General features: G+C 39.5%; 2 protein-coding genes and 1 long non-coding RNA gene across 6 annotated transcripts in view; 1 reads left to right on the top strand and 2 right to left on the bottom strand.

Annotated features, from left to right (window-relative positions):
- The first annotated feature begins 1,921 nt into the window (after nt 1–1,921).
- On the top strand, nt 1,922–7,436 carry LOC122353694. The gene is made up of 13 exons (XM_043251567.1): nt 1,922–2,052; nt 2,347–2,637; nt 2,721–3,017; nt 3,757–4,038; nt 4,176–4,226; nt 4,331–4,378; nt 4,526–4,591; nt 6,204–6,290; nt 6,382–6,397; nt 6,551–6,602; nt 6,705–6,777; nt 7,099–7,148; nt 7,254–7,436. Exons 1-13 carry the CDS (start codon nt 1,998–2,000, stop codon nt 7,290–7,292), a joined length of 1,407 nt encoding a protein of 468 aa, XP_043107502.1. The 5' UTR covers nt 1,922–1,997; the 3' UTR covers nt 7,293–7,436.
- Nucleotides 7,437–11,313: 3,877 nt separating this feature from the next.
- Nucleotides 11,314–12,725, bottom strand: LOC122353642. The gene is made up of 3 exons (XR_006252039.1): nt 12,581–12,725; nt 12,128–12,247; nt 11,314–11,506 (listed from the first exon to the last, which is right to left on the bottom strand). It is a non-coding gene; the product is annotated as an uncharacterized LOC122353642 (long non-coding RNA).
- Nucleotides 12,726–13,616: 891 nt separating this feature from the next.
- cacna2d3 (calcium channel, voltage dependent, alpha2/delta subunit 3) overlaps nt 13,617–25,637 on the bottom strand; it is a 44,880-nt gene continuing 32,859 nt past the window's right edge. For all 4 annotated transcript variants that reach the window (XM_043251893.1, XM_043251894.1, XM_043251896.1 and 1 more), the window contains 12 exons: nt 24,737–24,814; nt 24,535–24,596; nt 24,235–24,279; nt 23,831–23,893; nt 23,610–23,680; nt 22,684–22,759; nt 22,549–22,589; nt 22,402–22,457; nt 21,991–22,105; nt 14,867–14,979; nt 14,696–14,778; nt 13,617–14,313 (listed from right to left, as the gene is read on the bottom strand). In XM_043251893.1, coding sequence (XP_043107828.1) covers nt 14,221–14,313; nt 14,696–14,778; nt 14,867–14,979; nt 21,991–22,105; nt 22,402–22,457; nt 22,549–22,589; nt 22,684–22,759; nt 23,610–23,680; nt 23,831–23,893; nt 24,235–24,279; nt 24,535–24,596; nt 24,737–24,814 — 896 coding nt within the window. In that variant the 3' untranslated portion in view covers nt 13,617–14,220. The remainder of the gene's footprint in view (nt 14,314–14,695; nt 14,779–14,866; nt 14,980–21,990; nt 22,106–22,401; nt 22,458–22,548; nt 22,590–22,683; nt 22,760–23,609; nt 23,681–23,830; nt 23,894–24,234; nt 24,280–24,534; nt 24,597–24,736; nt 24,815–25,637) is intronic.

Below are 25,637 nucleotides of genomic sequence, written 5' to 3'. Positions count from 1 at the left end.
TTGCCTATTATGCTTCCCTGTAAGAAAAGCTTACTTATACAATAAAGAATGAACAAAAAAAATCTGGGTGTGTATTTGGGAGGAGTTTACACGTTTTAAACCTTTTAAATATTTTAATTGCAGTAGAGTATGTTCAATTCAAACAAACAAAAATTAGAGGCTATTATAACTCCACAGCCATGTACAGCAAAGTGTGTTAAATATCAAATATATTACATAAATGACAGTAAAAAAACACCAAATAAGTAATATAAAATATAGAATAAAAGTATATGGTGTCCTGGAGTTGTCGCTGATGTTACTGTTAATAAATTAAAATAATTAATTTTTGCATAAAAGTCACACTGATGAAATCCTCTCTGAAGGTCTATGAAGAAAGGCTCATGTTAAAGAAATAGTTTTGTCATCATTTACTCACCCTCAAGTAGTTCTAACCTGTATGAATTTAAAAAAAAAAAAAAAAAAAGAGGAAGTAATAAAAAAAAATTATAACCAGGCTTTTTTGGATCACCACTGACTTCCTCAACAGGAAAAAAAGACATTTTGACGATAGCCACAAAAATGTGGAGTGGTTTTTCAGACACTGTTTGATTTAACATGATTTATTTCTGTTACAGCTGCTACTGATCACACTCATCTTAAAGGTCGTTTATACAACACCACAACAATGATTTGTCTCTCAGTAATCTCTAAAATACCCTTACTGACCTCACTGTACACAAAAAAAAACTAAGTCTCAGGTTGTGTTTTTCTCTTTCTCATAAACTGAATCTACAGCTGATTATTTAATATTTAATAGCAATTAAATGAAAATTATTTGCATATTTACAACTTTTATATACATTGTTTTGAATCGTTGCTGGCGATGCCGGTGCGCTTAAGCTCATAGAAATGAATGGGTTCGAATTTATAAAGCTGTGCCACAATGCGATGCGACGTTCAGTGTGTGTCCAGATTTACACGAAAAGTTAGGTCCAAATAAACGTCTTGAAGACAGTTTGTGTAAATGCAGTTTTTTTTGTCTTGAGTTTTTTTTGTCTTGAGTGAACTTAAACAGCAGGAATACAGCTATCTGACTATATCTGATCTATGCTTTCAGTCTCAACCTCCACCCGCCGACATCGTCATAAATGTTACTTAATCAAAGGAAAAGCAGAAAATCACTCACTGCTCCTTGACCGAATCACTCATCAACAATAATATATATTTCATTTGAGTAATTATTCATCATTTAGCTCGTAAGTAACGGAGAATGTTTTATTTCATTAGTTTATTATTTTTTGCTTTTGTATTAGCGGCAATTTACTGTAATCAAAATAAAGTTTGCTGTGACTTATGGGAAGTATATGTAAGTATACATTGTACAGACAAGGTTTATTCTTCACAGTCTAATTTTCATCCAAGAAAAAAAAATGCTGTCTAAGAGGTCTGTGTACTTTTTTATTTTACTTTTTTAATCCTGAAATTAAAATGCAGTTTACTGGTTCAAATAATGATGGATAGAATAAGCTGACACAAACTAATTTTCATTTTATTGGGATAAAAGGTTCATTTTCTGCTCTTAAGGTCCCATTCCCAGAGATACCCGCTTCTTTAACTTTTATATATACATTTACTTTAACAACGAATGCAGTCAAGATCAACCCTTTTATTTTTCTCATGCTCACAAAACACAAATCGATTCAGCCATAACTTCTGTTAAATGACTTTTAAGTTTGCTAAGCAAAGTAGGGCATCAATTATTAATCAAAAATCAAAATGGCAAGACGCATTTAAATGGACGTTTTTTAACCTTCATTGCTAGAAAAACACGATATTAAAAAATAAACAGCCGGACTCCACCCACTGCTATACTAAGGTTTGCAGCACGCACTACTATGATCACTATCTTCTTCATAAAAAGCTCTCCACAAAGCGTGATGTTTCCTGTCGTCTGATGTACTACTTCCTAATTCTCCTATTGTGTGAGTATCGTCTTTGTTCTCCTTCTAGCGGAAATGAAGTTGTTCACCTTCGTTGTTTTGCATCTTCTGATGGATGTTCAGTCTCAAAGTAAGTCATCTCCGTTGTTTAATATTGATTAAATACTGTATGCTTATATATTTAGTGAGCAAAGCGTCAACTAAAAATACTTTAACATGAAAATGATTAGGCTATGCGTAGACCTATGTATTAGGCTACATCTGACAAAATCATATCGTTGTAGCGTATTTAGATTTTGTTCATAATTTGTCTGATTTGGGTTTTTAGAATCTAAAATATGTGATTAATATCAGAATATTATCATGTCTGTAAACACTGTCAGTGGTTAGATTTAACGTATTGATCTGTTTTGTGTTGTTTCAGAATCTCCTGCTGTAAAAGTATCTCCAGATGTCATAAGAGAGTCCAGCACAGTGAAGATCATCTGTGAGACATCAGAACGTGTGGATCAGTGTTATTTCTACACAAAAAGACAAGAGAAGATTATAAAAGTCCCTTCATCGTGTGAGCTGGATCTCACTGGTGCTGAAGTGCTCAGATGGGCAGCTGTGAAATCACCTGAGTCAATAGACATTTACTGTTACTTTACAATAGAAAACCACGGCATCAACAAACCATCATCTCATTCTACTCCTGCTACTGTGACTGTGTTGGGTGAGAGATTTCCCTGCTGTTCGTCCGGTTTGGAAACTGTTAAGGCAGTGTTTTTGATAATTGAATCATTTATCTTTGAACAGATTCACTTCAGAAACCCTTCATTAGTGTTAATGAAGATCAGGACATTATATCATGTGAAATACCCCTCTCAGTCGAAGCTGATTTCATCTGTAGCTTCTACACTGAAGATGGTGGTCTTCTGTGTCAGCGTGTCTCTCAGAGGAGTTCGTCTGGAGAGAAAAGTCACTGTATGTATTACTTAAGTCAAAGTGAACTCTTCACACGATCAGTGAACAGGAGACGGCTGAGCTGTGTTTATTCACCCAAGACTGAACCTGAGATCAGATCCCCACACAGTGACACGATCACCTTGAAAGGTGAGCACAAACATCAGCACGTTTATTGAAGAGAGACACCTGTATAATTCTGTATCCAGTATAACCAATAATTAAGCCAGTAGCATTTTATGAAATCTGATCTGATCAATAAAAGCAATCTAGTCATTACTATATGGATCAGCATATCAGACACTGAACCAGTAACTTGCAAAGTCTTGCTTCTTACACAGAAAAACACTAAAGTACAGTGTGGCTTTGGCAAGCGTACAATCTGACACGTTTAGACAGGAAGGAAGTTAAGTTAAAGCAGTTAATCATGTCATCTTAGATGATATGTCAGAGAGTAAGACTATGTCTGACAAATTTGTGGAAACTCATTTATGCAAAAAAAAGAAATCCCTGAGAGGAGAAACTAAACAAAATAGATTTTTATTAAATAAACATGTCATGTTTTTTAGACGTTTTTATTATTATATTCCGCAGCTCCTTTAGATTTTTTGTGACTACAAAAATACACTCGTGTTGAATTCAGAAGTATTTTGTCTACAGGATGCAAATAAAAAGCCATTACTTGGTGATTGACAGCATGCATGTCGATCAATATTTGAAATGTTGCTATTATTGTCCAGGTTTTAGTATTTTGTTGAACAAACTAATGCTATGAAACATCACAGGATTCAACGAATCGATGTTTGTACTGTTGTCATTCTTCCTGAACGTTAAGGTCATTGTTAAGTGCCACCATCTCTCTGAACACATCAACATGTTTGTTCGTTAGGTCTTCCTCTGGCCAGGTTGTCAGCATCTGCTTCAGTTATTCTGGAAACAGACACAGTTCAGCTGAGTTGTGAGAATACTGAAGATCTGAAGATGAATACGTGTTACTTTTACATAAATGAAAGACAAAATAACTCAAAACCGAGCTCATCATGTAAGCTTTCACTCACTGGATCTCAGATCAGTATTTGGTCGGGAGGTCAGAGCTCATCTGTGAGAATAATCTGCTTCTACACTGTGATGAACAAACCGTCTCTTCATTCTGATCCAGTGACAGTCCAAAGTAAGGTTTTTATTTTTATGTAAACCAACATAGATGTGATATCAAGTTACATCACAACTATGTGACGTGCTATTTTTCATATTTTGGGAACTGTACCAACAACAAACTTTGATAATGCTGATAAATTGTCTCTACAGTTTCAACATCAACCTCAACTGAACAAACTACTACAACAGCCATGAAAACCTGTGAGTGAATAACTCAGTTACTCTTATTTCAGTCTGAATTGTTTTATCATGTTAGGCTCATGATTATATATTGAACATTTACTTATGTTATTTTTTATCAACAGCTTTACCTGTAACCTCCACTTGTGAAACCACAACATACAGTAAATCTTGTAAGTTATAACACATTTTCTAATAATTCTAGATTAAATATGTGAATTTATTCCCTTCTAAAAAGTTATTCTACATCTAAAACCCTGAGTCAGACATATCAGTACAGAGAATCATTACCATGTAATTTAAAATTGAGGTCTTTCCAGATGTAGATGTAGTCTCTAGTGTTCCTGCGGCTCATACTGAAGGTCCACCCACACTACAATACAAAGGTATTATTTTAAGTACATCTGAATTGATTTGACCATTGCATTCTTTTTCAAATCTCTGTATAACATCAATTTCTTTCCATCCAAATAAGTATATAAGTACTGTATATAATTTAGTATAAATTATAGTTTCATAGTGGTAAATGTTGAGTAAGCCCTATCTCTCATAAGCATTTAATCGTACTCACAAGACAGGTCATGGAAGACTTCTCTGTGGTCTGTTCTGCTTAGGTCTAGAAATCAGAGCGTCTTGGTTATAATAATATATACAGTACTGTGCAAGTTTTAGGCAGGTGTTAAAAAATACTGTAAACAAAGAATGCTTTCACAAATGAACAAAAGACAAATCTAAATCAAGTCACTATTTGGTTTGACCACCCTTTGCCTTCAAAACAACAGCAATTCTTCTAGGTACACTTGTGAGTTTTTGAAGGAACTCGGCTGGTAGGTTGTTCCAAACATCTTGAAGAGCTAACCACAGATCGTCTGTGGATGTAGGCTTTCTCACATCCTTCTGTCTCTTCATGTAATCCCAGACACACTCGATGATGTTGAGATCAGAGCCCTGTGGGGGCCATGCCATCACTTCCAGTACTTCTTTTCTTCTTTACGCTGAAGATCTGCCTGTATTTGACTCATCAGTTCAGACCACCTGCTGCCATTTTTCCATGTTTTCGTGCATACTTGAGTCGCTTGGTCTTGAGCCATGAAGACCACTTGAGTCGCTTTCAAACATGAACTGATGGCACTCCTGGACACCTTCTGATTTTGAAGGGTAATAAGCTTGATGTGTTCGCATTTTGTAAATTGACAAAAATAAAATAGCATTATTTATATTTCTGAAAGCATTCTTTGTTCACAGCATTTTTTCACACCTGCCTAAAACATTTGCACAGTACTGTACTTTTATTATATATAGGCTAAATACATTACAAATAATAATATAAAAAATAAATAAAAACAAGGTTGTATAATCTGCGAGCTCGGCCGTTCGGAGGCATCGGAGAAGCGTGTTGCTCCAGATGCAACTTTAACTTCTGGCTCACTTCTAAGTGCAACCATCCTTTATAGACTTCAGGTGCATTTCAAAGTCCCATACAGCTGGAAACCTCACTCTCAAGAAGCTCACTATAAAAAGACAGCCATCTTATCATTCTGCTCTTCTGCGAAGATCTTTATAAGATGTCTTCTTCAGGTTGTCTGGAATGGTGACATTCCTATTCTTACATATACATATTTCAACTCTGGCTAAATGCTACATACGCCATGCTTAGTATCCTTTCTTAACAAACTACTTTTAAATATAATGCAATGTGAGGTCCTTTTTTTCTGCTGAAGTGTGCATGCTGTATTTCTTATAAATCCTTCTCTAATAAAAGAATACAATGCTTTGTGCGGACTCTTCTTCTTGAGAAACCAGTATCAAACACAACTCAATACAACGGTGCTACCCAAATAAACAAGGCAAACCTACAAAATTAGGAAAACATATATATATACATACAAATCTTTTGTGTCATTTAAATTGTCAGGTTAACTACAGTATCTACAGCAACCATTAATCCATCATAATACACATAAACATGGATTAAAGTGTTGGTATGTTTTGACACAGATATGTTGTGGTATATGCTGGTCTCCACTGGTCTTTCTGTAATTTTGTCTGGACTCATGGGACTCATCTGTCTGTGCTGGTTTGCATGTAAGTATGACAAAGTCAATGTAAATGTATTTAGAAAAGAACAGATAGTTGACCAAAGTGATGATTTGACGATGAAATTATTGTTTTCTAGGTAAAAGAAGAAGAAAGTAAGTTTAATATTCATTTAATTCAATAGTCTTTGTTTGTTAGTAGTCTAGATTATAATATTCCAGGAGCTGTGTGTATAAATGTTAAACTTTTTTATCTGATTTATTCATGCATTAAAAGGCATGTCATAAAGATTGATATTTTATTTTTAGCAATAAAACGAGAGCAACCAAAGCCGATGTGTCCGGTCAAGAAACTGGAATGGTGAGAATCACAATAATACTGACTATAAAACAAGAATTAAACCATAATCAATGTTAATATGTTCAAAGCAAATTTACTTTAATTACTGACTATGTCATTTAGAGTTGTTCTGGACCTGCAGAGATATATTCTCTGATCACTTCTGTGCCAGCCACATGCCAGCCCATATCTGCCGGTAAGAGAACATCATTCTCAGTAAATGATCTCAGATAAATTTAAACACAGTTTGCACACACACATACACACACACACACACACACACACACACACACATATATACCAAAATCTATTCAAAAATGGAGAGGGAGTCGAAAAATGCTAAAATGTTAACTTAGCTAAAGGTGGACATTGGCCCTGATTTGTGCACAGATTTACAGTCTGGATAAGTCTATACGTAGTTGCTAAAAATTTTAAGAAAGATTTTATAGATTTTATAGAAAATTGCAAAATCTGTGACAGTCAAGAAAGTTTTTGCATTGACTGCATTGCATTACAGATGTTTTGGTTAATAAACAACAGGAACAGGGAAACCTGGAGGAAAACGAGGTATGTGTGAACAGTCACACTCCAAACATGACCATCCTTCATGAACATAATATGAACACATTCATCTTTACATGTCTTTTCTCTCTCTTTTTCTTCTTTCTTAAGAATGTTTATCACCTGTACTGTACAGTTCCTGAAAACTAGTTGATTCAGATGCAGCAGCCTGCAGTTTGGTGAAGATGCACCTATGTGTCTCATATCTGTGTTCATTATGTACAGCCACTGTAAATAAAGTATCAGTACTCGCAGACAAGTGGGTGTATCTTTTTTTATCGTTTAATGTTTGGTGTGGAATATACCGTGACCCGCTAGTCCATTACCACCTTAAGAAAAGCTAACTGAGCGTTCAATAAAGGCTACACTTTCAGCAAATCATAAATCTTTTGAAATATATTTTCTCCTTACTGTATTACTCCAGATATATGATTGGGCTATCAGTTCATTATCAGTATCAGTGGTTGCATGAAGAACCGTTAATGAAACCTAGTCATTGCACAGAATGGTTAATCGGTTAGTCATATGGGACATGTATAGATTTATAAAGACACTGATGTAGATCAGTGTGTAGATATAGTTGCTATAGATTTTGTGTCTAGTTTCTGTATTAGTTTTACATTCTAAGCTATGTATCTTTGGTGGTAACCACTGTGTTTGAAGTGTGTTTGTGTACGTGATTGTGTGTGTGTGTGTGCACGTTTGTGTATGTGTGGATGTGTGTGTGTGACAGAGAGAGAGAGAGAGAAAGAAGAGAGAGAGAGAGAGAGAGAGAGAGAGAGAGAGAGAGACACACAGAGAGAGAGAGAGAGAGAGAGAGAGAGAGAGAGAGAGAGAGACAGAGAGACAGAGAGACAGAGAGAGAGAGAGAGAGAGAGAGAGACAGAAGAGAGAGACAGAGACAGAGAGAGACATCCTAGAGAGACTGAAAGACAGAGACAGAGAGAGAGAGAAAGAGAGAGAGAACATGTACGGTCTTGCATGTGGGGACATGTATTATAAAAAATGATCTGACTGTGTTACTGTAATTATTACAGTAACAAGAACGATTTGAAACATGTACCTTGCATTGTTTACTATCAAATGATCTGACTGTACTAAGTATTAAGCTGAAAGATGATCCTGACTTTTGCATTCAACTAAAGAGTAAGATCATATGTTTACAATGAGAACTACTCTTTGACAAGGAAAGCTTAAAAAAAATCTTATTTAATTCAAATCAAGTTACAAATCTGGCTGCAAATAGTATAATGAACTTTTTTTCAGACAAAGTCTGTGTGTGTATGGTTATTATGTGTTTGTAGAGAGCCACTGTATCGCAACACAGATTCCTTCTTTAACCTCGTGCTGTGATATGTGGCGTTCTGTAAGTCTGTCTCATTTTCACACACCGCAGAAGCCAGAAGTCAAACTAAATGAGACAGCCTCACACTTCAGGTGGCACTCTTTTTTATGCATAGCAAGATAGCAAAAGGCCCAAAGGACCGAAAAGGCCACAAAAAAATAATATATGAAATAAAATAAAATAAACGTAATCAACTGTATTTATTGCCAAAATAAATTACTTGAATTTGAATCAGTATTCATCTTTGTCCCGTCTTTTTAAATATTTGACTTCCTCCACCAAAAGGGAGATGATAATGATATTAGAGAATCAAGAAGTAAATCATGTTGAATTCTTGTTTAGTTTTGTTGATGTTGCCAAACTTTATGCTTGTATTACATGTATGAAAGTTTATGGTACCATTAAATCTACTACTAGTACTAGTACTAGTTGAGGAGTCTGATGCCCATTTCCCGTAAGGGGGCAAAGGCGCCCTCCACTACTTTTGTAAAGACTCTCGGAGACGGGGAAATTAATTTCAGTTTTTTTTTTTAAATACAGCACAATTACATTTAAAATATTGTACTGATGGAGAAAAGAACCGTTTCATAATTGAGAAAAAATTTAATATATTCAACTAAGTATTACTGCTATGAAGTTCACTTCCAAAATATAAATATTTCCTGATAATTTGACCCCCATGTAATACAAGGTATTGGCGTCTCAGTAAATTAAAGTTTTAGCGGAAGACATTCCATAATTTTTCTAAATATAGAGGACTTCAGTGGAAGTCAACTGGAATGTTTCATTGCATCTATAAAGGCATCTCCGTCACTGACTAGCCTATTTTAACCCAATCAGATTCAAAATGGTCAAAACACAATCTACATGCATGATCTATATATGATCTATTGTCTCTGAACCTTCCATCTCTGATGGGGATTGACGTTTAACAGGGATTAACAGGGATTCCCCGTCTTTGGAGGGAAAGCGTTGTAACCTAATTGATGAGATACCTGGTCATTGGTGGGGAAAGACTTAACAGTCTGGATTTGCCCTGGCTAACATTTACAGAAAACTACTGCTTCTGCCTTCCTCCTTGGGTTTTGCTTGCTGTTGTTCCAGCCCTGCTTGTATTACTTTGAATAAAAAGCTGAACACGTGGATCTCCTCGCCTAGGACCCGTTTGGTACAGAAGACTTCACCCAACTACGATCCAGAGCTTTTCAAAGAGACCAGGTATGCACCCAGCCGAACGGCAAGGAAGTTTATCCAATGAGGATTATTGTGAACTTTCTTTTTGGGTAACCTTTTATGAAATTGCATTAAAAGTCACATTTCGTTTTGAGTTGAAAGAACCGCTAAAGTCTTGTGATAACACATGCCTGCATAACGGGTGCCGTTAACGTTATTTGTACGGCCGCTGACCGCAATTTTTATCGTGTATGTGTGAACAGTTACACACCAAAAGCACATTTGGTCTCGAGGTCAGGATGCATGTGTGAGAATAACCTGCTTCTACTCTGTGATGAAGGGACAGCTTTCTCTGATCCGGTGACAGGAACAGTCCAGAGTAGGTTTTGTTGATGGATTCAACATCGACCTCTACTGGTAATCCACAAAAACAACCGAGTAACTTTACATCTCATTTATATACCTGTAGAGGATTCACATGGCAAAGCATTTCTGATATTTAAATAACTGAATGCTGCGCTGTAATATTAGTACAATTACTAATTATAGTTTTATTTCCAAACTAAATGGACGCTTTTGTTGAATTATGTTTTAGTTTGAACAGCGACCTCTACTGTTAAAGCTTTGACAACTGCCATTTATTTTTAAATGAAACAAAAACGTGACATATGCCTTACATGTCAACGTGCCTGTTTTTATTACACTGGTTTCATTTTATTTTGATGTTCCCTTTAACACTTTCTGTTGACTAGAAGTAGCATTGCATCTACATATACTAACTCTCGTTATAGTGTATTAATAGGTGCAGTATTAATAACCAGGTAGGGCTAGGGTTAGAATAAGTTAACATGAACATGCAAAGTCATCTTAAAACATGTCAGTCCTTTGTTTTGTCTTAAGATGCAAACCAGTAATGTCTTTTTTTTTGTTGTTTTTTTTTAAGGCAAATTTATACAAATTGCTTAAATGTCCTAATTAAACTATGGCCTAATCCTGGCTTAGTCTAAGACCTGTCTATTAAACCGGGACTAAGTTTATTTTATTAAGAATACTTAAAATTCAAGTATATATTTATGTAGTAAGTATATAAATATCAGTGCACTATAGTATACTATTTTTATTATTATAGTAATATTCTAAATTGGGACTAAATTAGCCCACTTTTTAATATAGAAAAGTATACTTTTAAGTATGTTTCAAGTATAACAGTAGTAAACACAACTAGTTGTGCTCAACTAGTCAATGATGTTCTCACAATCAATGTTTTTAGCCTGTACTCCAACTATACTAAAAATTAACATATAGTTTATTAATTGAATACTTGTAGTAGCATTTTAGTACACTTTGTAGTGTATATAGTAATCTTATACGACCAGTTTAGTAGTTTTATGCTGCAAGTGAACTTAACATCATATTTTAAGTAGGCTATACTACTATGCCCTTATTTATGTATTAATTTGTATATATATTTTTATATATAAATATCTGAACATACAAAGCATCAAAAGAACGAGGTATCTGCTTGTAAAACCGAAACATTTCATTCTAGCTTAATGCCTTTTTGTAAGACACTTGAATGAAAGTGTCACAAAGAATACACATGTTATTGCATGACGTTAAACAGTTCTGATGCTGTTTTATGTCTGATGATCACGTCAGATTAAATGTGGACGCATCTGTTGTTTTCCTTTAGCCTTTACCATATAACTGTTGTTAATTCCATGCTTTCAGTCAGTTGTCACCAGAGGACGCTCTTCTGTATGTTCCCTCTCACACCACACAGAATGTTGCACTCCACCCTGGACTGCATTTCCCATCAGCCATTGCACTGATTGCACACATTCACCTAAATAAGATCACACACATTATTTAACAGTCATTCTAGCCAAGTATTGTCTAGCGCAGTGGTTTTCAACCTGTGGGCCGCAACGGTATTGCAGGAGGGCCGCCAGTTATTATCAATAGAAATAATAATATTGCTAATGTACGTAAAAATGTGTAGTAATAATTAAATATCATAATTAATTAAATAACAAAAAATAATAATAAACTGTTACTATGCGTTCACCCGTTTATTCAATAAAGACAGTTAAAAGTCATGCTTCTGAGTACTCAGTTACTAACCCGACACAAATAACAGGTTCATTTAAATTTTTTTCATGGAAACATATGTTTGGTTGTGTGGGCTGTGAGTTAAAAAAGGTTGGGAACCACTGGTCTAGCGTTTAGCACTCTCTTAGTGTTAGATACTTTACCAAGCCATTCTGTGTTTATTTTCTGTTTAGTATCTTGTTCTTTGTTTGTGCCTTTCCCTTATTTATAACCTTAAGGAGCCAATTTCATAAACTTGTGTCAGTTCCTAGTTTTCATAATTTAGTTATCTTGCCCTGCCTGTTTTCCAGTTGTTAGGCTTTTGTCTGTGAATTTTGGATTAACCCTTCGCCTGCTGTTTGGACTGCGTTTGTACCTTGCCTGGACTATTGCTCATGTTTCTGGATAACCCCTCCTGGATTCTGTTGACTGACCGGTTTGGATTATTCTTGTGTCTTGCCTGTGCCATATCCATTCGTCGATGTTTTGACACTGCCTGTGGATTTGGACAATGTCTTTTAAGAGAAATTTGCATCTGGATCCGCATGCCTTTCCTCTCGTCTGCTCCATCACAAAAAAATAATGACAACACAGATTCTAGGAGCCCAAATATATTTAGTCTTTTGTAAAAAAAATGTAATTAAGTATATTTCTAAGAAGTAGATGAAGCCCATTTCTGGGGAAAAAAAAAAAAAAATAAAAAGTAGGCCTACACTTTTCTGTTTTTAGTTTAAAAGATGCATACTTGAATAAAACTTTTTTGTAAGGGTACACTCAGCAATGTAGAAAGATTTTGAATGAAAATGAGAAAATGAGATTTTCCACATACCCTAAAACTGTCTTCTCTTGCTAATCATATTAGCCCATGCTGTTTCTCAAACGGAAGGCTGCATCCTTCTGATGTCGCATTTGTAGGCTGCATAGCAAGTCATAAAGATCTTATTTTATTATATAAAAAAAGTTAGCCTGTTATTCTTAGTTGAGCATAAATTGTTGTATATGATCAGTTAAATTAAATAAACTGATGATGCAGCCTGCAAATGTGGTGTCAATCATATTTTAAAGGGTTGATATTGTAATACAGATGTTTATATTTTGTGAGACCATCTACTATAATACCACTAAACATCACTGTAGTCATCATGTTCGATGCTAATGGCTACATGTGCTGTTGTTTTTCCTCCTTCCTTCCTTTTTTTGCAATCTGAGATCTTTATATGGCAGACACATTATATATACCATATTCACAAAACATCAAAACATGTCTAAAAATTCTGACAGAGATGATGACTTGCAAATTGCAGTCCAGCCTTATTTGAACCAGAATATAAGACCCTAATTTTGCAGACTTTGGAATCAATACAATCCCTCAATATCTAAATAAATCATTTCAGTTCCATAAATGATCAAGGGAAATTTGATTTCTCTTGCCATGACCACTATAACAGTCTTTGACAATGAATATATCTGAAGATATATATATATATATATATATATATATATATATATATATATATATATATATATATATATGCACTAAATGCATATTCATGGGGAAAAAGAAAAGGACGTTCCCTGAAGTCCCAGCATGACTTCCCTTATGATGATATATTTTTCTGATGATATAGATTTTGTTATTACTTAGATTTTTGTATCAATAATATACATTCTCTCACACCCACACTCTCATAATATTTTTCATAGTAAATTTCTAGCAACTACAGCTGCTGTTTTTTTAAACCATTTTTTTGTCATTTGCACTGAAAAAGCAACATTTATGAGTGTGCCTATATAAACAAAAAAAACTTACATGTCAAGAGATATTATTATAACCCACACACTCAGTGAATTGAATGTCCTGAAAATGATGGAAAATATGTTTTTATTTACATAACATGGCTTTCCTTTGATGTAAAGGGATTAGGCAATTAAAAGTTATTTTCCAAGTACTTTTTTTAAGCAGGCAAAACTTACAAAGTTTGTGAAGAATCCACATCTCATCTTTTGATGTCAATGTATGCTTTTCTCACAAACAGCTCTGTGAAATACTCCTATTTTGTCTCGTCATGCATCTTAAGACTCCAAATTAAACGCTGACTCAGTCTGAAAGGCAGGCAAATAATAACGACATAAAAGACATTTCTGCTCAGTTTTTTTTTGTCTGCGCTTCACACAGTATTAAGACTAAAGTTGAGGTGTATGAACCTTGAGGAACAGCTACATGGACTGCGTTTAGCTGTGACGGCTCGTGGCGGCCACTGATATCCAGGCATGTTCACTGGTCCACATATAAGAAGAAAACACTCAGCACATTCTAACACAGTCTTTGACGGTAATAAATATCATCTATCTTCAGTAATCCAGATATCACAAAGATGATTTTGTCTCTCTGAACTCATGTTTGGCGGAAGCGAGGCTCTCTGATTTGAGTGTATATTAAGCCTAATGGATCAAGGCAGGGGTCAGAGGTCACCTGCTGATCAGGAACGACAACACTGGGAATAAAATAGCTACCAGTGGAAAATTCAAAGCATTTGCTGAGCCACATTCCATGGCGTTTTCCTGTTAAAGAAAAAAGATATGAACGGGGTTAGCAAGTGCATAGAGCAAAACTAGTTTGGTAGAGTCAGGAATATACAAAAAGTCATTGAAAACTACACGTACAAGCACTTCATAGATTGAACTTTCAGCTACAGGATGACTCACAGTGAGCTGAAAGCACTGCTAAAGGCATTAAATGGTTCACTAAAACTTTTTGAGTGTACTTTCTGTGATGTGGATGATATTTTACTGACAATGAATGGGGCGCTTTAAAATAAAACATACTGTATTACGATGAAGTACGTGAACGGGAGTTTCAAAACTTTACAGGAATTTGAAAATCCGGTACAGCGCTGGTCATCAAAAGTAAATATTGAATAACACAGCTTTGTGCATTACGTACCTCTGGATGAAATGGGTGACAGGACTGTGGCCGTCTGCGATCCTTCTGAAACTTTAGTCGGTCGCACTTCAGGGATTCATTATGTGCTCAGAGGTCAAGGCTGATAAGCATACAGATATTAAGGATATAATTTCTACAAGCAGATGTTTAGTTGGTTTATAAAAAGGATATAAATGATCTCAATGGGCTCCATGGTAACTGGAGAGGCGGAGCTACAGTCGCATTTATTCTCAACAACTACCATGAACAGGTTACTGCTGGGAATCTGCTGAATTACAAAGGTCCTGAGTGGAAAAAAACACAAAAGAGATGTGTGATTTTGGTCATCATTCACCTGGTCTTTAGGCACAGAGTAACTAGAAAAACGACATCAAAATATACCCTACATTTCTGTCAAAGAAAATCATTAAATCTCTCAAAATATATAACATTTATAATTAAAAAGGACAATTCGCCCACCCAAAATTAAATTTTGTCATTATTTACTCACCCTCCAAACCTGTTCAGTTTCTTTTTTCTTTTGAGCTCAAATATAGATATTTTGAGAAATGTTGGTAACCAAACAGTTGACTTCCACAGTATGGGGATAAACTCTTTGGAAGTCAGTGACTTATTTTATCAATGCTTATTTTTGGTGTCCTATCCCTTTTAAATATCTTTATCTAAACTATCTAAAATTTAAAAATCTATCTAACATTTGAAACTGAACCTAAACATTTTATCATTACTAAAATATATTACTAATATACATATATATATACATATATACATACATTCAAGTATAATACCAGAATACCGAGAAACAAATGATTGCCTGCATGACATTCAGAGACATGATGTTTAGCTATAAACAAATTTCGGGAGGAGCACGCACTGATAATTAACGCGGCTGGCTTCTCGTTTCCTAATCACGCAATTATCCAACCAGAGCAAGAGAAGCCTACTATAAATTCGCACAAGCTTCTTACCTCGATATCTCGTTTCCGAGCATGGTATCCAGCATGTCCGAACAAGACCAATCGCCAGAAACCCACGAAATCGAGGACACCGAGCCCTCCACGACTCCGCTGAGCAAGCACGCTAACGCCCCGGCCGGAACTTCAAACGAGCGCGCGGCTTCGCCCAGAGGCAGAAAACTAACGCGAGTGACTATCCTTTCGCCAACGCGATTAAGATCACGTTCGCCTCCACCTGCCAGACGTCCTCAAGCTTCCCCGGCTTCTCCCTACCGTGCAGCCTTTTCTTCCGCTCCATCCGCAACAAAATGGACAATTCCGGCTTTGCGTCAAGCACTCGCAAACGCGAACATTCCGTTCTCCGCCGCGCTAACAAAGCCGAGCTTCTCTCGCTGTACTCGACTTATCAAACAGGCGCAGCTTCGCCAAACATTTCTCCTCCAGCCAAAAGAGGAAACAACTAGAAGAAGCCGTAATTCTCCCAGGGGAAGACCCGAGAAGTCAGCATCTGCACCCGTATTAAGCCTCCGCCCACCAGGAGGCGGCAGAAGGCTCCCAGCTACTGCTAGCAAAGCCCAGGACCCAAACACCAGCAGCTCTTCCTCCAGTTTCCAGCAAACAACCCACGCAGCAAGCACCACGGCTCCAGCCCCACAAGCCATCAGCCTAGCCTGTACCCACTCTGTTCATTGGATCAGTTGACCCACACCAACAGTACTCTGCCCAAGTCTCTCCCGACCATGCCTGGCAACCAGCCCCAATCCACTGTCCGTTATTTACCAGCCTCAAGTTTCTCCTATTCCTCCAGGACCTAACTCGTCCATTTCTGTTCCCACAGCCCAGCCAGCCATAGGTGCCAGCACAGGCACACAGATGCCTCCACTGACGATCCCAGCCGTACCACCTCCTATTCCTCCTCCCCTCCCCTAATTTTCTGCTACCAGTCTGAACCCAGGTTGAAGACCCCCATCATCTTTACACACCTATTCTTCTTTACCTCCCTATCTTTCCACTCTTTTCCCCTAGATCCCCTGCCATAGCATGCCGTGAGCTCCAACCCACCCCCACAAGTAGCTCCCATGAGTTACCCCCCCGCCAACTCTCCCATCGCCCACCACCCTTTCTCAGTATCCACTGCTAACCTTCTTCCTATGCCCTCAAATGCCACTTACCTGACCCCACCCCGTCCCCAATTCCATCAAAGCACAGATCCTTGCAGAAATCCAGGATGCTGGCACCAGAAAGCGGAACCCTATGCAACCCAGGTGCTTCTCTTTTCACAACTAATATTCCAGCGAACCATCCTTTAAGGTCCCTCCTCGAAGCCTCCCTCGACTCAATCCTACAAGCAGTTTCTCACAGAACCCTGCAATCTTACCTGACCGCTTGGAAATGCTTTAAATCTTTCCAGGCAAGGTATAACCTCCAATTCCCTGATTTTTCCCTGCTATCCATCACTTCTTTCATCTCCTTTCTTAACACCTCAAAAAAAAAAAAAAAAAAAAAAAAAAAAAAAAAAAACCCTGCAAGTCAGTTCTATTAAGGGCTACTTGAGTGGTATCCAATTTTTTCCATGAACTCATCCACGGCATCGCCTCACCTCAAATAACCAATGCTCAGACTTCACTTTTTTAATCAAGGGCATCCAAAGAAGGCATCCCCGATCCGACTCAAGGATGCCCATCACCCGAAATTCTCTCAAAATGCATATTCACCCTCCGCAGAGGCTACTCTTCTATCCATACTGCTCGCACTCTCGATGCAATGTTCATTCTGGCCTTTTTCGGTTTCCTCAGATGTTCAGAATTTACAGTCAACTCCAGATTCGACCCAAATATTCACCCCACTATTTCCGACCTATCTATAAGTAGACCACGAAACCGTATCCTTTTTCATCAAACAAAGTAAAACGGACCAGACCAAAAATGGGCATTTCATATATATTTTTAACCTCCAAACTCCTACTTTTCCCCTTCAAACACTTCTAGCTTTCCTCCAATACAGGAAATCCCAAACTAAAACTCCACTCGACCCTCTGTTCACAGATGATTCCAACCACCCCGTATCTCGATTCTGGTTCCAAAAGCACCTCAAATCAGTCCTATCTTACTGCAGGAATCCCATCAAAAAAAAGAAAAAAAAAAAAAAAAAAAAAAAAAAAAAAAAAAAAAAAAATTTCTCCACACATTCCTTCAGAATAGGGGCAGCCACCACTGCAGCAGAGAAAGGTCTCTTCCAACAGCAAATCCAAACCCTCGGCCGCTGGTCTTCTAACGCATACAAAAGCTACATTCGTTCAGACCAATCACTCATCAAAAAAGCCCTCCAGACCCTAACCAGTCCCAACAGAACTCCAAACCTACCACCCCGAGGGAAATCACCCAAGGCACGGCATCACTCCTTCTACAACAGCCAGCTCTCGCTGTATCGACCAAATACAAAATCCGCCACCGCAGCGGCCACACCAAGCAGGAACATCGCACCCACCGCCTGGGCGGCTCCGCTATAAACAGCCATATTCAAAATTTGCCACCACAGTGGACATACCAAGCAGGAACATTGCACCCACCGCCCTGGTCAGCTCCGCTATAGGCGTTCGTATACAAAATCTGCCACAGGAGTGGCAATGCCAAAGCAGCAGGAGCATCGCATCCACCGCCGTGGACCGCTCCGCAGCAAGCGACCATATACAAATTACGCCACTGCAGTGGCCAGCTCAAGCAGAACATCGCACCCACCGCCATGGACCACTCCGCTATAGAGCGTTCGTATACAAAATCTGCCACAGGAGTGGCAATGCCAAGCAGAACGTAGCATCCACCGCGCGTGGACGCTCCGCAGCAAGCGACCATATACAAATTCGCCACTGCAGTGGCCAGCTCAAGCAGAACATCGCACCCACCGCCATGGACCACTCCCGCCGTAGATGACCCTATACAAACCTGCCACCGCGGTGGCCAACACAAGCAGAGCACTGCACCCACGCCGTGGACCGCTCCGCCCGTAGATGCTAATACACTCCCACCGCCTTAACAGCGGACCACTCTAGCTAAGTACTGCACCCCGCCATGGACCGCTCCGCTGTTCACGACAGTATACAAAACCTGCCACGCAGTGGCCAACACAGGCTGGAGCATTGCACCCACCGTCGTGGACCGCTCCGCTGTAGATCATGGTATACAAACCTGCCACCGCGGTGGCCAACACAGGCAGGAGCATTGCACCCACCGCTGTGGACGCTCCCTCCGTGCACAATAGCACACAAAACCTGCCACCACGGTGGCCAACACGAGCAGGAGCATTGCACCCACCGCCGCGGACCGCTCCGCTGTAGATGACGGTATACAAAACCTGCCACGCGGTGGCCAACACAGGCAGGAGCATTGCACCCACTGCCGTGGACGCTCCCGCCGTAGATGACGGCATACAAAACTCCGCCACCGCGGTGGCCAACACAGGCAGAGCATTGCACCACCGCTGTGGACCGCTCCGCCCGTAGATGATGGTATACAAACCCGCCACGCGGTGGCCAACACAGGCAGGAGCATTGCACCCACCGCCCGTGGACCGCTCCCGCCGTAGATGACGGTATACAAACTTGCCACCGCAGTGGCCAAGCGCGAGGCAGGAGCATTGCACCCACCGCCGTGGTCCACTCCGCCAGAGACGCACACTTGCACCCACTGCTTCTAGCAGCAGACCGCAAAGCAGAGCTCTGCACCCACCGCCGTGGGCAGCTCCGCCAGAGCGGTCATTCACACAAGCTGCTATTACAGTGGACTGCTCTAAGCCGAGCCCTGCACCCACCGCCGTGGACCGCTCCGCTAGAGAGCGCACACTCGCACCCACTGCTTCTAGCAGCAGACCGCAAAAGTCGGAGCTTTGCACCCACCGCCGTGGACAGCTCCGCCAGCGGCGGTGCGTTCACATGCTGCTATTACAGTGGACTGCTCTAAGCCGGAGCTCTGCACCCACACGCCGTGGACCGCTCCGCTAGAGAGCGCACTCGCACCCACTGCTTTTAGCAGCAGACCACAAAAGCCGGACTTTGCACCCACCGCCGTGGACAGCTCCGCCAGCGGCGGTCGTTCACACATGCTGTTATTACAGTGGACTGCTCTGGCAGTACTGCACCACACGCCGTGGACCACTCCCGCTAGAGACGCTCACACGCACCCACTGCCTTCAGCAGCAGACTGCAAGCAGGAGCATTGCACCCACCGCCGTGGACCGCTCCGCTGTACGCGACAACATACAAACCCGCCACGCTGTGGCCAACACAGGCAGGAGCATTGCACCCACCGCCGTGGACCGCTCCGCCGTATCGACAATATACAAACCCGCCACACGCTGGTGGCCAACACAGGTAGGAGCATTGCACCCACGCGCCGTGGACGCTCCGCTGTACACGACAATATACAAACCGCCACCGCGGTGGCCAACACAGGCAGGAGCATTGCACCCACCGCTGTGGACCGCTTCCACTGTAAATGACATTTATACAAAACCTGCCACCGCAGTGGCCAACACAGGCAGGAGCATTGCACCCACCGCCGTGGACCGCTCCGCCGTAGATGATGGTATACAAAACCCGCCACACGCGGTGGCCAGCACAGGCAGGAGCATTGCACCCACCGCCGTGGACCGCTCCCGCCGTAGATGATGGTATACAAAACTTGCCACCGCGGTAAGCCAACACAGGCAGGAGCATTGCACCCACCGCCGTGGACCGCTCCGCCAGAGCGCGCACTCGCACCCACTGCTTCTAGCAGCAGACCGCAAAAGCCAGAGCTTTGCACCCACCGCCGTGGACAGCTCCGCCAGCGACGGTCGTTCACACATGCTGCTATTACAGTGGACTGCTCTAAGCCGAACATTGCACCCACCGCCGTGGACCGCTGCCCGCTATTGAGAGGCGCTCACTCGCACTCCACTGCTTCTAGCAGCAGACCGCAAAAGTCGGAGCTTTGCACCCACCGCGCGTGGACAGCTCCGCCAGCGACGGTCGTTCACACATGCTGCTATTACAGTGGACGCTCTAAGCTGGAGCATTGCACCCACGCCGTGGACCGCTCCGCTAGAGACGCTCACATTCGCACCACTGCTTTAGCAGCAGACCGCAAAAGCCGGAGACTCTGCACCCACCGCCGTGGACAGCTCCGCCAGAGCGGTCGTTCACACATGCTGCCATTACAGTGGACCGCTCTAAGCGGAGCACTGCACCCACCGCCGTGGACGCTCCGCAAAGAGGCGCTCACATGCACCCACTGCTTTTAGCAGCAGACCGCAAAAGCGGAGCTCTGCACCCACCGCCGTGGACAGCTCCTGCCAGAGGCGGTCGTTCACATATGCTGCTGTTACAGTGGACCGCTCAAGCCGGAGCCCTGCACCCCACCGCCGTGGACCGCTCCTGTAAGAGGCGCTCACTCGCACCCACTGCCTTTAGCAGCAGACCACAAAAGCCGGACTTTGCACCCACCGCCGTGGACAGCTCCGCGCCCGAGCGGTCGTTCACACATGCTGCTAATACAGTGGACCGCTCTGGCAGTACTGCACCCACCGCCGTGGACCACTCCCGCTAGAGACGCTCATCTAAACTATCTAAAATTTAAAAATCTATCTAACATTTGAAACTGAACCTCCACCACCCCAAACATTTTATCATTACTAAAATATATTACTAATATACATATATATATACATATATACATACATTCAAGTATAATACCAGAATACCGAGAAACAAATGATTGCCTGCATGACATTCAGAGACATGGCACTTGTCAGAAATAAGTATATGAGAGACAGAGAAGCGCAGCTATGTTTAATGTTGTCAGGTCGTGCTATGTTTACTCTCTCAGTGTGCTGCTGTGAGCACCGAGAGCAAAATAACCACACGTACACTAAAAATGCTCTCTGCACAAGAGACAGGTTTGGCTTGCGCATAGATTTTTAATTAGAAGTGTGACAATGGCTGTTTCTGTCTACTTCTGTTTTCTACTTTACCATTCAGAGTGAAGAATTGTAAGAACTGCGATAACACTATATACTAGACTAGGGCTAATTAATCCATAACTTACTAATATAGTATAGTAATATAGCGATGTTATAAATTAAAGTAATATAAATGTATTCCAGTACAAATGACTGAAATCACACAATTTAAAATACATTACAGTGTTTTTTTAATGGCATTTTTTAAGTGCATTTTATGCTAGTATGGCAACACACAAGTGCATGGGAGGTGCATCAAAACCGTTTTAAATTAATTTGTGTTTCAAAATTGCTGTGCATCATAAACAAGCATGCACACATACAGACATAAACAGATGTTCCCACCGTATACAGCCACCACAGTCAATGTTCCCTGTGGTTTCTTTGATGGTGCGCTCAGAAACAAAAGCTGGGTATTCAGTATCACACGGCACCATCATTGTCCTCTGAGCTCTCTGGGCTGCACACATGAACACCAAATTCAGCTACTAAATAGACAGTGTTATAAAAATGCACTCTACAGCTGAAACAGCATATATATAGTCAATATGACAGTCTTTTTTGCTATGTGTGATTCATGTGTCATGGTCTTAGAGTTCAATTGAGATATATAGGCTTTTTAGTCCTTTATTAAATGAAAATCTATTTATTATATATTATATGGAAGAAATGAAAAATAACAAGGGCATGCTCACGGGAGCATGTAACCCCATTAACATGTTTCCATAATAGTTCCTGTCATTTATGGACTGATACCTTTGACTGTGGAGTCGTAGTTCCACCAGCTGTACAGGTTAAACTCCAGCAGAAATCTGTGGAAAACACACATTCTTGCTCAGAAAATACTGACTGAAAACCCCAAGCTGACAATAATAATTATAAGGCAAAGGCTTTTTATCTCACATGACAAGTTCTGTCAAGAGCCATTTCACAGCGGTGAAGGGCTGAAAGGAAGAGAGCAGTGTGTCAGTGGAGACAGGAAATAGAATCCCGAGGCACTGAAGTCAGACACTACAGCGCAGATGATAGCGTACTCACATCCAGCAGAGTGCGTGCGCTGTCACTGCTGCCTGCGTACTCTTTACAGAGAGCCTGATAGTCATACAAATTAATCCTAGCAGAAACAAAAGCAGAAGCAGATTCACTACTAAACTCAAACCTGGGTTCGTATGTCGTTTGGCCCCATGTTAAAGCCACTTTTAACCCTGGGTTAATAAACATACGATGGGAGTCAATTTTAATGTACATGTGGTGCTAGAATGAAAGGTAACACTTTATAATAAGGCTATGTTTGTTAACCACAACACTGCAAAAAAGAAAAAAAAATTACCTCCCAATTCAAAATGTTCTATTGACTGGTTGCATCTAAATTTTTATTGGTCCAATTCAATTTCTGCACAATTGCTGCCTCAATTAAAAAATTATAAATTCAACAGGGCTGATAGAAAAATTTAGATGCAAAATTTGGAAAGTCAAACATTTTTATAGTGAAGGTATTTATTAACCTTAGCCATTGTTCATTTTAACATTTACTACTACATTATTAAAATCAAAAGTTGCATATAATGTTTATAATATGTGATGCGCCAATATTAACAGTTTTTATTTTTTTAGCTAACGTTAACAAAGATAATAAAAACTCTGACCAATGTATAGTTTATTGTTAATGTTAATAAATAACCAACGTTAACTAATATAAACTTAGTATGAAGTCTAAAGGCTAATAAATATTAAATATTCACAAAGTAAAACAGAAGAAGAACCTTATATAAGTTATCATATATATACATGGACACACACACACACATATATATATATATATATATATATATATATATATATATATATATATATATATATATATAATTCAGGGTGTATTCCCTGAAAACAAAATGTAAAGAAAATATTGTAAAAGTAATAGAAGTCTATAGAAAGTGTGTGTGTGTGTGTGTGTTCTCTCTCACTTTTTAAACGAGCCCATCAGAAGCAGTTTGTTCATGACAGCTCCCTCTACTTCCCCAAAGAAGAAGTTTGTCTGTGGAAAACACATTATGTAAAGTTACAATTATAGTCATTATTGAAATGCATCCATGTTTTTTTTCCTTTTTTTTTGTGTCACAGGATGGTTTTATGCCACCTGCTCTTCTTCTACAACTCTTGTGCTATAATCCTCTGTATGTCATACCTGGGAAGTGTCTTCAGAGACCAGGATGAAGCCATTGTTGTCTATGAGATAACATTTAATGTCCTAATGGGACCACAAACACAGAATATTCATTTAAATGTACGATTCAGCAAGCTTTCATCAGCTGTGACCTTCAATCATTACAAACTTCAAGCAATATATTATAAAATAATATGCATTTTATAGCTTTTTATACCAAAGTCATTATTAAAAGACACATAATTTAAATCGGAAATGCTACGAGGCATATGCCATACATCATAAAAGCAGTGCAGACTGATCTATTGAGGTTGTCATGTGCCAGAAATGTCCATTGTATAATGAGCATGTCGTGAATACAGGCTATTTTATGAGCTCCATCACTAAAAATATGGCCAAAGGGAGAGAAAGAGAGACACATTTACCTCATTATCACAGCTGATGGTACATTTCCCATCCAGAGCATTGCACTGTGTGGACACACGCAGAGGTAAAAACATGAAGCAAATGCATTTCATTAATGCCATTTCTAGACAGATGCTTGCTTAGAAAGAGTTACGTTCATTTCAAACAACATCTACGATCACGTAGCACGGTTTCTTATACATTTTTGCTCATAAAGACATCAAACAGAGCTGTTATGAAGCAGGTCGCAATACACTATTTAAAACATCATTCGTAGAAGGTCTGGTTTAATAAATAAATACATATATTTATATTCTTACCTGTCGACTGGCCGTCCAGAATTTTCTCTGAAAGAATTCCAGCTTCATTTGAATTCCCACAGCTTTGAGTGTCATGAAAAAAAACCAAACACATATAATAAAATGATGTTTAATTGTGTTTGGAAACGTCTGCACGTTTGAAAAGCGATTTGAAATGTATCATACATCGATTTTGCTTTGAAATGCTTTAAAAGACGAGTACCTGCCACTATAGGAGACTTCCTGTCATCGAGAAGTTGGATAGCAGTGCTCGCCAAAACCACACTTTTATTTTCTCCCCCTTAAGAAAAATCACAAATTAACACAGATGCCATCTTAGAGTACTTATAACAACTTCATCAATAAACACAAGAACTGGAATATTCTTCTAAATATATAAATATATAAAATATATATATATATAAGACAATTTAAAAAATGACTACAGAAGATATATATATATATATATATATATATATATATATATATATATATATATATATATATATATATATATATATATATATATATATATATATGACCCAGGCTGAATAAAATGCTGTTTAAATAAAATTTAATTAAATTCTAAAATAAAAAAATAACATTTTTGGGACATATTTGTGTTTACAGTAGAATAAAATCTGTTGTATATCCGCAAAAACTATTGCTCCAAATGGCATGTCATAACCACCAGGGGGCGACATGTATTTACATAAATATTTATAAGCATAAATCCATTAAGAGGGCCTCCTTCGTTTGCATATTTAGATCAAAAGCAGCATCGATTGAAACAAACACTCAGTTACATGATGAAACAGAGCTCATTTCTAGCGGTGCAGGCGGATGAGGGAGAGTGTTTGATCAGAGAGGGGTTCAGCACTGTCTGTGTGATAAGGAGCCCAAGAGCTGTTGAGTGGGATGTAATGATCCTGATCTGTCACACACACACACACACACACACACACACACACATTGCGTGAATGCAAAAGTAGGGCACATTAATTACAGGCGAAGGAAAGAGAGATAAGCAGACAGTCTGCGTGAGGAAGGCAGTACAGTGCAGATAGAGTAACAAACCACGCATCAACAGTATGCAGCTTTCAGCGCATGGACATTGACTATTG

This window comes from Puntigrus tetrazona, chromosome 11 (genome assembly GCF_018831695.1).
Source record: "Puntigrus tetrazona isolate hp1 chromosome 11, ASM1883169v1, whole genome shotgun sequence".
Lineage (NCBI taxonomy): Eukaryota > Metazoa > Chordata > Actinopteri > Cypriniformes > Cyprinidae > Puntigrus > Puntigrus tetrazona.
The sequence above is the reverse complement of the archived record's forward strand: the minus strand, read 5'-3'. Positions and strand labels throughout refer to the sequence as shown.